The sequence below is a fragment of the Ammospiza caudacuta genome, chromosome 2, assembly GCF_027887145.1.
Source record: "Ammospiza caudacuta isolate bAmmCau1 chromosome 2, bAmmCau1.pri, whole genome shotgun sequence".
In the NCBI taxonomy this organism is placed as follows: domain Eukaryota; kingdom Metazoa; phylum Chordata; class Aves; order Passeriformes; family Passerellidae; genus Ammospiza; species Ammospiza caudacuta.
Window position 1 is genome coordinate 26,752,693 of NC_080594.1, and position 15,079 is coordinate 26,767,771.

The 15,079-nt window shown below is 38.3% G+C and overlaps 1 protein-coding gene across 1 annotated transcript in view; it reads right to left on the bottom strand.

Annotated features, from left to right (window-relative positions):
* CFAP44 (cilia and flagella associated protein 44) overlaps nt 1-15,079 on the bottom strand; it is a 36,956-nt gene that overhangs the window by 5,226 nt on the left and 16,651 nt on the right. Inside the window, exons 15-27 of the mRNA XM_058800026.1 lie at nt 14,108-14,326; nt 13,509-13,651; nt 12,382-12,652; nt 10,449-10,504; nt 9,863-10,025; nt 9,399-9,529; nt 8,247-8,464; nt 7,708-7,873; nt 6,238-6,415; nt 4,646-5,131; nt 3,027-3,230; nt 2,107-2,302; nt 984-1,094 (exon numbers count right to left, since the gene is read on the bottom strand). Of these exons, the coding sequence (XP_058656009.1) occupies nt 984-1,094; nt 2,107-2,302; nt 3,027-3,230; nt 4,646-5,131; nt 6,238-6,415; nt 7,708-7,873; nt 8,247-8,464; nt 9,399-9,529; nt 9,863-10,025; nt 10,449-10,504; nt 12,382-12,652; nt 13,509-13,651; nt 14,108-14,326 (2,542 nt within the window). The remainder of the gene's footprint in view (nt 1-983; nt 1,095-2,106; nt 2,303-3,026; nt 3,231-4,645; nt 5,132-6,237; nt 6,416-7,707; nt 7,874-8,246; nt 8,465-9,398; nt 9,530-9,862; nt 10,026-10,448; nt 10,505-12,381; nt 12,653-13,508; nt 13,652-14,107; nt 14,327-15,079) is intronic.

The window sequence follows — 15,079 nt, forward strand, 5'->3', positions numbered from 1 at the left end:
ATGTGAATTTCTATCTAATACTGTGATTTCAGTAATGCTTAGCAAATGCATAATTATGCCCAAATCAGCAGGCATAATAATAAAAAAGAGAGCCCAATAAAGGCAAAAAAAATTCCACATAAAGGGAATGTATGAAGGTACTAATGCAACAGGCAATTACCCTATTAAATTAGCAATTTGGACGTTTTAAGCAAGAAATAAAAATCTTTATTTCTTCCCAACATTCCATTGAAAAATGCGATGAACAAGGAGTTAATAAAAAATTCAATCTGTGGAAATGATTTTAAAATCCAATTTTAAAAAAAGGGAAGGCAAATTGTTGGTAAGTTAGAACTTGAAAATGAAGCAGTGCTGATGCACGGTCATTGACACATCACTCAAAGATTAAAAAAAAAAAAAATCTGAATTAGTTAAGCTTGTACAAAAGAAAAGGAGAGAGAAAGATTGCCTGCCTTTTTTGAATGCACAAATGAAGAGGATTCTGCAAAGTAAAGCTACTCACTTTTCAGAGCAGCCTAGCAACAGGCAATTGCTGCATAAATCCACGAGGTGGTAACAAAGAGCTTCAATTACCAGTATGAGGATCCCCTCAGAATTTCCCTGAACAGAGAGGGATCCAGCCAGGCCACGCAGCTGGTTTCCAGAGAGCACAGCCATGCCACTGCTCCAATCCAAAAAGGAAACTTTTCTCTCCAGATAACAGCCATGAATGCTGTTTACCCAAAAGAATTAATTCTTAGTGCTTAGCTAAGTTTTATTTTTCCAAACTTTTTCAATTAGGGTAGTCTACACTACCAGCAGTTTTATTGTCTTGACCAAAGTTTCCCAGGGAAAAATGCTGCACACAGAAGGGGTACACAAATTCCACCCCTTCATGACTTTACCATGCAGTGAATAATTTTAAAAATCTGTGTTTTCTTTCCAAACACATGATGCTGCCCCTAAAGCTAAACAACAAGACAAGGAAATAACAGCTTAGGTACCTTCTGGGCAAACTGAGTCATCAAAGACTATGCGTTCAGATACACCATTTTCTTCATCAGTCTTTAAGTCAGGCTTTTCATCATCCTCCTCTTCATTCTCATTTTGTTCACCTGAAAGAAACAGGCACTGGCTTGCAAAATGCTCCAGACTCACCAGCCATGCATTATGCCAATGTGCTGGTGAACACAAGCCCAGCAACCCATGAAAGATCACTCTGGTAATATGTGAATCCAGGCCCCTTGTGCCTATTGCTTTGATCTGATGTGATGTTTTCACAGAAAGGAAAAAGAAAAAAGGGAAAGGGAAAGTGCAAGAGAGAGAGAGAGAGATCACCTAGTAGTGGTACAGGCACAGATGCAGCCCATGTTTTTGGGACTTATCTTCAACATATTTTCTCTCTTTATAGGTGTTAGGAACTTGAACAGCGTGGGTTTAGCATTCTACCAGAGAGATTAATCAACCAAGCAGAATATGGAAGCACAAATCTGTCATAAAACATCACCATTGCCTGCACTTTTTGCTAATCACGTCCCACTGGAAATCAAAAGCCATGTCAGAGAGAGCACAAGTATTTTAGCTCAGTAGGACTGCCTAGCTTTAACAGCTTAAAACTGAGTCACTAAGATGAATGAAATCCTTTTGTAATAGGTTTAGTCCTGTGAGTAATAGATGATTGCAGATTAGGTTTATGATCTCTCATTAGTCAATGGACAGATTAAAGCAGAATGCCACAAATGTGACAGACTAATCACTTATCCATAGCTCCCATTGATAAAGCATGGAAAGCACCTATTTAAAGCTGTGCCTCTTCCTCTTACCAATTACCAGTCCTCAGTATTGACTTACAGGATGTAAATTGCAGGAGCTGTTATCAGACCAACTGCATCATAGTTATCATTCATAGAATTACATCATAGTTATCATTCAAGATGACAGCCACAGAAGACATTGTCAGTCTATAAACAAATCTGGGTAGATTTGACCTACGGGCTTTTGAACTGACTGGAGTGTTGTGTGTACTCAGGGCTCCAGCTCAGGGCTCCAGCTAGACCGAGAGACGTACTTGACCACACGGAAATATGTATAACAAATCCATAAAGCAAAAAGAACAAAATCTCCAACCTGCTTTTCTTCTTACTTCTTCTTTTTCCACATACACAACTTCCTTCTTTAAAATATCTGTCAGAACATCAGCAAATTCATTGTTTTCTCCAAGGGATGCTTCGAAGCTGGCATAAAGAGCTTTCTCACGTTCCTCCAGCATTACAATCTCAGACTTTCTATCCTCCATTTGTGCAAGGCAGCTCTTCAATTTTGACTAAACAAACAAAAACCTATTTCAGTTAAAAGGTACAGCTCATGTGTACCTATATAGGATGCATCTGTGAAGATCTGGAAATGCAAAACTTGTCTGTCTCTCTTGATTAAACCCATGGTTCAATCAAGCATCTCCTAGGAATATGTTCTTAAAGGATGTGATTAGTCACTTATGACATACCATGAAGGATCTATTAAAATACAGATGTTAAGATTATTAAAAAATTAAGTATTGGAAGTTAGAATGTCACTTTAGGACACGAAACAGATGGGGACACTGGATTTTCCAAGGCAAAAAAAGACTTTTAATTTTTGACTCCAACATTTATAGATTTCTAAAAGTGACAGCGGATTGGAGGGTGACAGTGACACTATCACTCTCCAATGAGACTGGATAAACTAACAGTCTATCAAATTTCTTTTCCTCCGTAAAAGAATGCGAAACAGTAAGTTATTTACATAAAGTGTACAAGAAAGTTCATTACAAGAATGTAAACATCAGAAGGCTTAGAAAAACTTAAAAAACAGGGCGACATCAGAAGTGAACATCCTATTAGGCTGATCATCAAGAGTTTTTTGTTTTTCAAAATTTAGCACTAGTCACTGGATTGGTGCTAAAACAAAGCCAAGGGATGTCACCATTTAGTTTATGGTTTACTTTTGTTTCAAGCCATGCACTAATGGTACTGTTAAATTTAAATTAATGTTACATGTGATCTACTTACATGTATGTCCTCCTGTTTATTGATGATGGCACAAATTTGCTCCTCAAGAAGGTCCTCATGTATCTCAAGTTTCTTCAGGATAAGCAGCTCTTCGCAGCATGTGATGCAGCGCAGATCAGCACTTTTCATCTGCACATCCATCTTCAGTTTCTTGTGCCGCAAAAGGCGGAGTTCAGCATCGAAGTTGATCACCAGTGTGTTGATCTGGAGCAAAGTAGTGTGAAATCAGGAACAGGAAAAGTATTTCCAGTGCAGTTAAACATGCAAAGCTAGAGAAGGGAGCAGAAGGGAAAAATTCTCTCTGCCAAACCAACAACTCAGAAATGCTATTTCCTAGAGAGTAACGATGCACTTTGAAACACAAAGTTAATCCCAAGTCTTTGGCTTTGTTCTCAGCATAATAGTAAAAGAATCACCAGGGCTTCACAGGAATCTTTCACTGCATCCCCTCCATCCCTGAAGTATTCTAGTCTTCAGAGAATGTTTTGGAGTAGTCTGCAGTTTACAGTAGTTTATATAACAATCCCAGATCCATCAATAAATAACTCTTCTGTCTTGACAGACTTCTTTTGAAACAGCTGCCAGCTCTTCACTTAGACATTTACAGCAAAATAAGTACTAGCAGCTGCTAACATTAACTTACAGGTGTGTGATGTTCACAGCAGAATTTGGGTATTCCCTCATAACCTTCATACACATAAACACAAGGGTGTCTGTGTTGAGGCAGACCAAAGAATCAACTCCCAGTAGCAGATATTAGAGGAGAGATGCTAAGAAATGGAGCAAACAAGTGAACAGTGGCATACCTCTGCTATACAGCTCTCTTAAACTCTGACTTAGGTGCATCCTAAGCTTGAAGCAGTATACTTGTGTTCAACAGCTTTGAATGGATTTTTTTCCACACTATCAAATTATAGCTTCCCCCATGTTCTAGCGCTGAGCTCCAAAGCTTAGCTAATTGTTGGACAGGAAAACTATTTTCACTTGCATGCTTCAACCTTTCTATGTAACCATTTCATTTGATATCTCTCCTTCTTTTAGGACATGATTCCTACTCTCCTTTTCTATGCTATTCAGAATTTTATCACATCTCTAAAACCATTTCAGTTGCCTTTTTTGCAGGCCAAAGATACATTATCCACTTAGATGTACCTTATAAAGAATCTTTTCCATGACTAAGCATTTTGGTTACTCTCTTTTGTACCTTTTCTAATCCTACAAAGTAATTTTTAGACCAAAAAGTTGAGACTACAGTTATTGAAGAGCTGAGAACATGAATCTACAAAGTTGTAGTGATGCTGCTTTTTAACTCTGTAATTTTTCAAGTTATGTCTAACATTTTACTTTTCTTTTTTTTCCCCTTTTTTTTGGCCACTAAGATCACAGCTTCATGTCACAATCAGTAAGAAATCTAAGATATCTTTCAAGTGATAATAGTCAGAACACAGGTTATAGTTATGGATTTATATTGATTTCCACTGTAAATTTGCAATAGTTAGCATTTTATGGGACTCCAGAAAGGCAAGACTAGCGGCAATCCTGAGACTGAAGGGGTTTTGGTTTCATTTATGAACCAGTGGGATTTTTTAATCTGACAAAAATAACTTTCAATTTCCTACCTTTTTAATCAAGGTCTCCTGCAAGTACAGATTTTTTATCTTCTCTCTCATTAAAATTTCCAGTTCCATTTCTGTTGGCTCTGCTTTCTCCATCTCATAAGCCTCCTGCTTCCCTGTGACCACAGCTGATGCATCTCCAGTCTGTACCATGGCATCGCCCTCTTCCACAGGAGGAGTTTTTAAAAACACGTGCCTAAATGCGCGGAACGAGGCACATCCTTCCAGCGGCTCCTCCAGCTCTGCCTTGGCCTCCTGCTCCTCTTTGAACTTTAGGAGGACGTCACTGCTGCACTCAACTATCTTTTCAGGAACCTCATCTGGGTGTAACTGAGGGATCGGGGGAATAGGAAGATGTTCTGATACATCTAAGTTTGCCTGTATGGATTTGACTTCCTTCACTAAACTTTTGATTTCATCAATAGTAGAAACCTTGAGATCCCTCAAAGACACAATCTCTTTGTTCATATTCACTTTCGTCTTATGGATCTGCAAAGGAAAAACTATTTTAGTAGGATTCTCCACCACAGGAAGCAGTCTTACCCAACTCAGGAAGGCTAACATTAGGATTATTAAACATTCTGTGATAATGGGACACTCTATTAGTTGACTCTTTTTACTAAAATAATAATTGTGATCTATTATCATTAGATCTATATCAATATAGATCTATATCAATATATATATATATCTATATAAATCGATCTATTTGATCTATCATCATTAATATTCTTGGGAGAAACTTCTCTGATCTTTATAGAAGAAAATAACACACCATCCACCTGAAGCAACTGGAATTCCTCATCTGTATAAACCCAGAATTTATGACAAGAACTATTCCCTTTGTTTGCTCTAATGAATTGGGTTAATCACTGGCTATCTGACAGCATCAGAACTACAGAATGAGACTAAAATAATCAAACAAATCCCCTGAGACTGTGGCATTGCTTCTGTAATGCTTAGGCCTTGCTGTCAAAGTTATCCAGTATCACTCTTTTGCACTCCAGCCAAATACAATTAAAAACTATTCCTATGAGAAGGATAGGGGGGAAAATCACAGGGAAAGCAACAAAGATACTGCACAACATTTGAACTTATTGTGTCTTCAAGGTTGAAAGATGCGTGGTTACTGTAGGAGTTCCACCATAGCAAGGTGGGTACAAAAAACCTGGTTTCTCAGGAAGATTCCAATTCCAGGAGCAGCAACTGCCAAAGTGCAAATACAGAGGCCACACCAGAACACTTGTCCTTGCTCACATCCCTGTTTTTGTAAAGGTATTTCATGGCACGGGTTATTTAGCTCAGTGTTTTTACTAGATTATAAGACTTGTAATTAAAAGAGACAGATGTTCCTGCTGAAACACAAGTAAAGGTAAATTCTCTTTCTGGAATGATTCCGTTTTGGGTTTGCTGAAACACAAGACAGTTCACAAGAAAAGGGCTGATTTGTAACTAAAGCTTACTCAAAACAGCCATCTGTCCTTCAAGGCCTATTCCCACACTCACTTTCAATTCCTTTAAAAAAATTTCTTCAGTGATTAATACACTATCCTCACTTCCTCTCAAAAAATGGGGCTATATACAGTTTTACATACCAAGTCTTCCAGGATTGCAAGCTGCATCATCTTCTTTTCAGTGTTTATACGCTCATCTTCAGTGAGTGTGTAGTTAGTGGCACTCTTCAGCCTGTAACATCCTATAGTCTCCCGTGCTTCTTTGATGTCCTCAGCATCTTTGGAATTCTCATGGCTATGTCTAGGTTTGCTCTTATATCTGGTAGGTACAAAATAAAGCTGAACTTCAAGACAGAAAACATACAAATGAACAGTCACTTCATACCCTCTTACTTGTGCAGCAAAGTTTGGGAGGTGAAAGACTGATAACATCTCTTTCAGAAAAGAATGGCTGCTTTGGAAAGAATATCCTGGCACATTTAAATGAAAATCCCAGATATTTTTTCCCCCCTAAGAACTCTTAAACAGCTCTGCCATGGGAAAATTTAAACCTTCACACTCAGACTGAGTTCTGGGTTCAGTGAGCACATGCTGCTATCAGGGAGCCACACATCAACAATCTACCAGTCTGTAGCACAGAATACCTGATCCCACTCTACATTGGTAAACACTCAATAACCTTAAAAGCTTTGTATTCTGACTCTACATTGGTCCTATTCCCTGCCATTCATCTCCTAAGGAAGAACTTTTGTACTTCCATGAGCATAGAATGGTTTGGGTTATAAGGGACCCTAAAGATCATCTCGTTCCAGTGCCCCTGACATGGACAGGGGCACCTTCCACTAGACCAGGTCACTCAAAGCCCCATCTAACCCAGCCTTGAAAAAGTGGTCATTCAAAGATAAGGCTTAGGTTAGATATTTGGAAAAGGTTCTTCACTCAGAGGGTGGTTGGACACTGGAAAAGCCCTCCCAGGGAAGTGGTCACAGCACCGAGCCTGACAGACTTCAAGGGGTGTTTGGACAATACCCTCAGGCACAGGGTGTGACCCTTGAGGCTGCCACATGCAAGGACAGGAGTTGGCCTTTGATGGTCCTTGTGGGTCCCTTCCAACTCAGGAAGGAACTATGATTCTGTGAAAGATGTCCTGTCCCCTTTTCTTGCTGCTCAAGATAAAGACCAGTGTGGAGCATGATGACATATCACAAACACTCCCATGAAGGCTGAGACGCTAAGACTGCTGACCTAACCCAGCTGTTACAGTGTCTGCTCCATGAGGGGCTGGCAGGATTCACTTTGAGTTGACTGTAACGGTGTAGGTGTCCCTCAGTCATGAGCAATTTAGACACATTTTACTCCCTATCTGAAAATACAGCTACCGAGCTGGATTCAAATTTGATAATATTTTACAGGAACCATAGAAACTAAATATGTTCTAATGCTCTCTCGAGACTTGGAAATACATGCAAACTCATCTGTTTTAATTACAACCCTTAGGAATATAAAAACCTAAGCAGGGAGATTATAGTGCCATATGACACCTAAATGGCATTACTAGACCTCAAACAAGAAGCAGAACTAAAAGGGAACAGAGTCCAGTTCAAGACTCACAATTCATGCCATTCTGCCCTCCTCTTCATGATCTTGGCTTTCAGTGCATCATATTTCTCAATAAGCCTTCTGATTTTCTGACGTCTGCTTTCTATATAACGCGTGGTTGGCTTTTGGACGTCTGGTGTCTTCAGCCTTTCAGCCTCATTCTCAAAAGCTACACTTCCTGAAACAAGATATAACCATGTGAAAATGTAATACCATGCAGCACAGTTCCAGCCACTGGAAACTCCCTCCGACAGCTCCTGTAGAACTGATGTAAATTAGTTCCATTGTAGTGGATGTTTTGTAAGTATTCGGGTTCTTTGACTGACTTTTAGTCACATTCTACCCACGCAGCTGACAGACAATTGCTGAGATTGATCTAAACATGGAAAACTATGTTTGAGTGTTATTTGTACGTAGGTATTAAAAAAACACATTACAGCTATATTTCTTTACCTGCACTTACATGTGTATTTTTAACTTGGACTCAGGAATACAAACTGAGTTGAAAGACAGAAACCCTATTACTGAAATATTTAAATGGTTATCATTACCTCTGTGCACGGGGCTTGTCTCTCTGGAGATCTCCTCTTCTGCTTGTTCTGCCTCTTTAAGTCCTGTCCACTTCTCTTTATGTACTGCCCCCTTGCTGTCCTCCTGTTTCTTATCTTGGGCGTATTTCTCAGACACTGTTAGAAGGCTGTAGGTCGAAATCTGATGATTGCTTTGAATAGCATGAACAGTGAGAGTAAATTCCAGAGAGTCCTGAAACCTGGAATCACAAATTAGACAAAACTGTCTGATGTCAGTGGGCACAACATACCATTTTACCTTGACCAAAAGGGCATGAATAGTGTAGTTTACTTATTGCACATGCAATCCTTACATATAAATCCACAAGTCAGTAAGTAATTGCATAGCAGGATGACATATGACACTATCTACTGGCTTTTATGCAATCTAAGAATGGAGATGATCAAGAATAAACACATGAAGACTTTTCCCAATATTGAAACTTATACCAGGTTCTTCATGAGAGTAATTTTCATCTTCCACTAAGGACTTGTCAAAAACATGCTTATTCTATCTTTTTTCCCAGTTACATACTCTGTGTGCCTAAGGTGGTTTTTTAATTGTGTGTTTATTTTATTAATTAATGTTTTGCTCTTACCTAGATCTATGAAAACCAACTCAAAATGGACCTCATGCCTAAACTTTTGTTCTTGAGAAAGTTTGTTTTGTAACTTCAAATTGTATAGAGAACATTGTGTTAGCAATGACATTAAAATACCTGACAGACACACAACATCTCTTAAAAACAGGCAGTCATTTCCCAGGTTGTTTTTCAACACTTCAGTAAGAGTTCTTGGTTCTTATTGAACTTACTGGCAAAACCCCAGGCAAATAGTCTCAACCAGCTTTCTTCATACAGAAGTGAATCCAAATGAAGTAATTTCCTTCATTTGACTATCTGCATTTTTACCAAAGATTCAATAGAAGTAATTACAAATAAATATGAACATATACTCTTGCGTATGTTCCAAGAATAAGTAAGATTCTTAAATAAGAACAGAATCATAACAGAACAGATTAAATACTGATTATATGAGAGAGAGAGAAAAAAAATCACATTCTTTTTTCTTGTGGGAGGTACAACTTCATAGACAATTAACCCCATGGAAGGTCAGAAGAAAAGAGGTAATTACTGTTTTTGTAGTTTCTGAAGTCCAATGAATTGTTTCTCGTGCTCCCAAGCCAGCTGCTTTTGCACTAACTGGATTCTCTGTAGTGTCTGCCTGTCCAGCTCTTCAAAGATCCTACGGTCCATCTCAAACTCCTGCAGGAAGACAGAAAACCCAGCATCGCATTATTTTGGCTACTAGATCTTCATAATAAATATTTTTACCTAGGTTCCTTAGTTGCATGCACATCAACACTATCCTTTATTTCAGAAGCTATCTCCACAGAGAACCAAATTATTTTCCTGTGCTTCTTGATTGGCACAAATAATCAGCTGTGATTCAGCTGTGATTCAGAAGTCCATCAATTTATATATTCTTTAAACTACCTTAATCCAAAGCATTGGACATCTTTGGCCCCAACATGGTATGTAGCAACATTTTAGAAGGTGCCTGTAAATGTAAATGATCCTAATAAAAGCCAGGTGTACCTCTCTGTGCAACTGCATGTGCTTGGGCAACTCCTGATTCTTTTGAAGGAGCAAAACAAAGTCTTGTCTCAGTGCACTTAACTCCTCTCTTTTCTTATTTTTCTTTTCTTCAGCTTCCTTCATTTTCCGTTCATGCTCCTCTTTCTGCTTGTATTCCTCAATACTGAAAATGCATAAAAAGGAAATGATGTTATCTCAATGCAAGAGTGGAAAGGTTACAGTTTATACGACCTTTTAGATTTCCTTGATAGTCTTAAATTCCCAGTGAACTCAATGGTTCTTAAGGTAACTTAAAAAGGAATAATCTTCCTGTATATTTACACACTCTTAACATCAAGGGGCTTTGACTTTTTGCTGTCTCTGTAGTATGAAGTTAACTGCCTTATAGTATGATATTTGAATTACTTCCAGAGAAAAATAGATGAAATGGAGAGAAAGCATGAAAAAACTGTGTGTTTCACAAATAAATGACCCAAATTTTGGGTTGATCAATTTGTCCCTCTTCTTTGTAGGCAAAAAGAAATACATGTGAAAAGAGCTACCAACACTTGAAAATCCTTTTCATCATTATCTATGCATCTCTTACTTGTAGGCATCAGGATCCTTAATGTCTTCAGTAGCCTTCTCCTTCTCAAGACCTCTCTGGAATAAAAACATTGTCTTGTCTTTAAACAAGCAGTTATAGTTCAGCTTTTATAAAGATTAAGACAGAGCTTTCACCACCTCTCATAAAAACAAAGGAAATCTTCATTTTCAATATTACTATCTGGCCTTAAATATTATGTTGTAATGTTTCAAGCAGAAAAAGCAATGAAGTTGGTTTATATGTAAAAAGAACTAATGAAACATTAGGGACAGAGAACACAAATCCTATAACCTCCCCAGTGGCATAAATCATTACATCATTGCTTGTCCTAAGTTCACTCTGTCCCATACCATCTTTGGTTCTCTACCTCCCAGCCCAGTTCTCTTGTCTCCCCTCACAGCCACATTGACAAGAGTCAGTGTGTCACGGGCTAATTCCAAGTTACTTCTGTAATTAGTCTGGTTGGCTTTTGCTGATTGCATAATGGATTCACAATTATTAGCTGTGAAGAATGGCAGATGGATGGACATTGCAGTAGCACAAGCCTTATTTCCCTAGGCAATCATTCTCTGACAAAAGAGGGGGGACTATCACCCAACAATTTAGCTGTACTTAATTGATCTGTAATTTAACTCAATTATTTCAGATGATTTGTATTTGATTCTCTAAGAATCTCATTAAGTTTAATGAAGATAGAATTTTTTAAATCTTTCACATGACTTAAAACTAGAACAGATACTTAATGAAGATATACTTTGAAAAGGAAAAACTCTATTAGAATGTTCATTAAGAAATGTTGTTAGCCTGAACAACAGAACTGACCATAAAGGTCTTTATATAGAGCTACTTACATATTTAAAACTATAAATCTGAACATATGCTTATAATTGTATATTAATAACTTATTGTAATATTGGAGTTAGTAAGGCTCTGATATCAAAGGTTCTAATCATTCACTTATAGAAAGTAACTCTGGCTCTATTCTCAGTGCCATAACAATTTAGCTGAATTACCAAAATCACAATTTCCTCTGTCTCCGTTGCCAAGCATCCTTCAAAATGTAGTTACTAACCAGTACTAAAACATATTTAAAAGTTTAATTTGTTTTATGTTGACACTTTCAAGATTTTTTAACGCTATTGAATATATGGCCACTGTAACATTTATTGTGCACAATGGCATTTCTTTACTCAACAGGTCTCACTGCTTCTTTCAAGTTATGTTTATTTAATTCAGACACTCTTAAGACTTTTTAAAAATTCAATGAAGTCTGAACATTTTAGTTGACATCCCTCTTCCTGTGCATTATCAGTAGAACTGCTTCTGACTTCCAGTGTCATCCGTTTAAATGTGCTAAAGATGATCAGTTCTGCAGTGAGTGCAGGACACCTGTAAATTCATTACTACTAATGCTGCCCAAGAGTGAAAGAGCAACAGCATCAGCATCATGTTGTGCTCTTTTGCAAATGTAAAAAAATCCATTGTGAATTTTAGATGAATGGTACTAGATGTATGGAGAAAGTACATATATGATATTCTCCAATAGCATTTCTAGAATCCCCATCCAGAGCAGAATCATACTTTACTGGAATTAAACCCAAGAAAGGTATGAAGTATGAGAAATCCTTGCAATTTTTAATTCCAGGAATATGCATGACTACACCTTTGAGTGGGAAAGCACTGGCAGAATATTACGCATGAATAAGACATACTATGTTTATTTGGAGAAAAACACAAAACACTGAGAAGGAAGAATGCAGTCCCAGAGCAAATTTATTAGGGAACATTTTGCAAGAGCTATTCTTCTAAAGAGTTGGGGAAACTTCAGCTTTTGCTGTGAAAGATCTTTAAGAAAATAATTGAACCACGTTTGCCCATCTGGATTGTTTCATTCCAAATAGGCCTAATTCAGTGAAAGAGGGTACCAACTTACCCTAGGAGGGGGGATCATGACTTTTAGCTCTTTGGGAACCTCTTCCTCTGACAAGAGGTCAAATGTAAAAATGTTTCCATCTCCACCACAGGTTATCAGACACCCATCATCATGGCTACAACAGATCCCCCGGATCTGCCCATTATCGTTGTCGTGCACATTCAGGTACCAGTAGTCCTTGAGGGCACCCTCAGAGATGCCTTTCTCCTTGAGAGGATAGGCACGCAGGGAGCCATCCTGCATCCCACAGAGCATCAGCGGGGGCTGGGTACTGGTAAATAAACAACAAGAAAGAGTAATAGCAGCAACTTCTAACAAGCAAGCTCAAAATATTAAAAGAGCTGATCTCGTTTAATAGAAATCACTTTCCCAAGTCTGGAAGCTGAAAGCAAAGTATTTGGACCATTTAAAATATGTGTGATTCTACTATGAAGTGTTTTGCAGCTAATTGGCTGCACTTGCTATGTATCTTAGAACTACTCTTAGCCCTGAGCTGGGCAGTGTAGCAGACACAAAGTTAAAAACGAGAAAAGCAGATTTTTAGCCCTTGCTCCCCATTTAGTACAGATGGTGGTGAATACAGCCAGCAGTAGATTAAACCCTGAATTAAACCTGCCTCCTTTTGATGCAGAACATGCATATTCTTACAGAGAACCTAATATTGGGAGTCTGAAAAGAATCCAGCCTTTCCATTCATACAGTTCACAGAATGTCCTGAGAAGCCTATATTCTTAGCACTAGAGGGATAGACTGACTGCTCCATGTTCTAATTCTCTTTGTTAACTATGATAAAGAACTGCTGTTCTGTTGATCACTATATGCAGGGACTTCTAAGGGTTCTCCTAGAGTTCTACAATGTAGGGTGGTTGAGTTCTAGTCCGTACTTACTTAGAAATCCCACTTTTTCTTCTTTGAAGGTCTTTTAAAATTATTCTATCAGACACATGGCTCAGCTATGTCCATTAGGAATTTTAAGTGAAACTCAGTACCAGGAAAATCAGAGAGAGTTCGTGTATACTAGAGTTGAGCCACAATTGAAAAGGGACAAAGGAGCATACACTCCCCCTTCCAAGTTAAATTTCATCAAGCTTTATCCCAGAGCTATTTCTTACATTACAGTATTTTACCAGAAGGAGATTCGGTGAATGGGATTGTTCTCAGTGTTCTTCATAGGAATCACTTCAAAAGGTTCATCCTTCCTCTTCTCAGGGTCTTCTTCGCCACCATGTGAGAATTCGCAATGATAGAGAAACCCTGAGTCGTATCCACCCTGAAGAAGAGAAGGACCATAAGGAAATAGTGACAAAAGAGAACTGAAGCAACTGACCCGTAAAATGCAAATTTCAGAATAATTCTTCCTTTCTTAAGGACCTGTGATAGGTTAGAAAATGCTACCTCCAAACACCTAGAGACCCTATTTATCCACAGACAGAAGTCTGTCATGATCTCTGGCATTAAAAGCCATTCTACCACTATGCTAAAATTCTACCTTCTGCTTGTGAGGGAACAGCTCAGTCTTTGTGCCCATTCAGCCACCACCAAGAAGGGCACCTACTGGATATTAACCAAACAATCTGAATCAGAGTGACACTACTGGTATACTTCACAAAAACCAGTGAAACCAGTCAAGGATGAAAGGAATTGGATGTCCTAGGGATGACAGGTTTCAAAGGGAAAGGATGTCATATCATGCAACCCAATCAATACGAAGTAAAAACTGATTTACCAAGGAAAGCCAAAATTTTCCAGGTGCTGAATAAAAGCCACAGAGGATGGGACTGGGCTCCTCTGGTATGTAGACAGGTGGCAATGGCTCCTCTTCAGCTTCTTCCTCTTTAGTTTCTTCTACCTCAATTCCCAGCTCCTTTTGCTGCTTTATCCATTCAAGCCTTGCCTTCTCCTTCTCTTCCTTTTCTTTCTCTCTCCGAGCAATCTCGTCTTTCAGCTATTACAACAAGCAGAGAAACACCAAGACATGAAACCAAGGCACTCCACACATCACTGACTGAAGGAGTCTCATACATGAAATCCAAGGTGGTCCTGGCATTATACATACAAAATATCTACAGAAATCTCCTGTCAACTTAGCAGAGATCAACCAGACTTCATGGGACTCGCCAGTGAAATTCCCCCCTTTCCCTCCTCTGAAGTATCTACTCTTGCTCCTTTGAAACAGAAATAATTTTGAATGACAAGTAGATTTCAACATTTCTTCAGAGAGATTATTCCAAATCTTCACCACTATGCTTACTCCTGCAGAAATCCTAAGTCTTGTCCCCTGCCTGCCCTGGAGAAAGAAAAGAACTGGAAAGCTGAACTCGAATAAGTTCTAGTGCATGATTGGTATGGAGCAAAGGAGAGAAGCTGTAACTGACTTAACTTCTGAACAATGAAGGAAAGATTTATCAAACCTTCAAAATTCTCTTCCATCCAAGCCTACTACAGCATAAACAAATACCAAACATTCTCTAAAACAATAGCTTCCTAAGAAGATATTAGATAGCTGAACCAGCAAGGCCTTAAATATTATCAGCTGATCTTTGTCTAATATACCTTTTAAAAAATCTCCTGTTCTAGAGATAGGAATAATAAAAATTACTTTTTTTATCACCACCCTTACTGGGAGAAATCTTTCCTTGCATTAGAACATCCTTTTTGTAACTTATTAATTATTTATCTAATTACAAAGTAAAAAGAG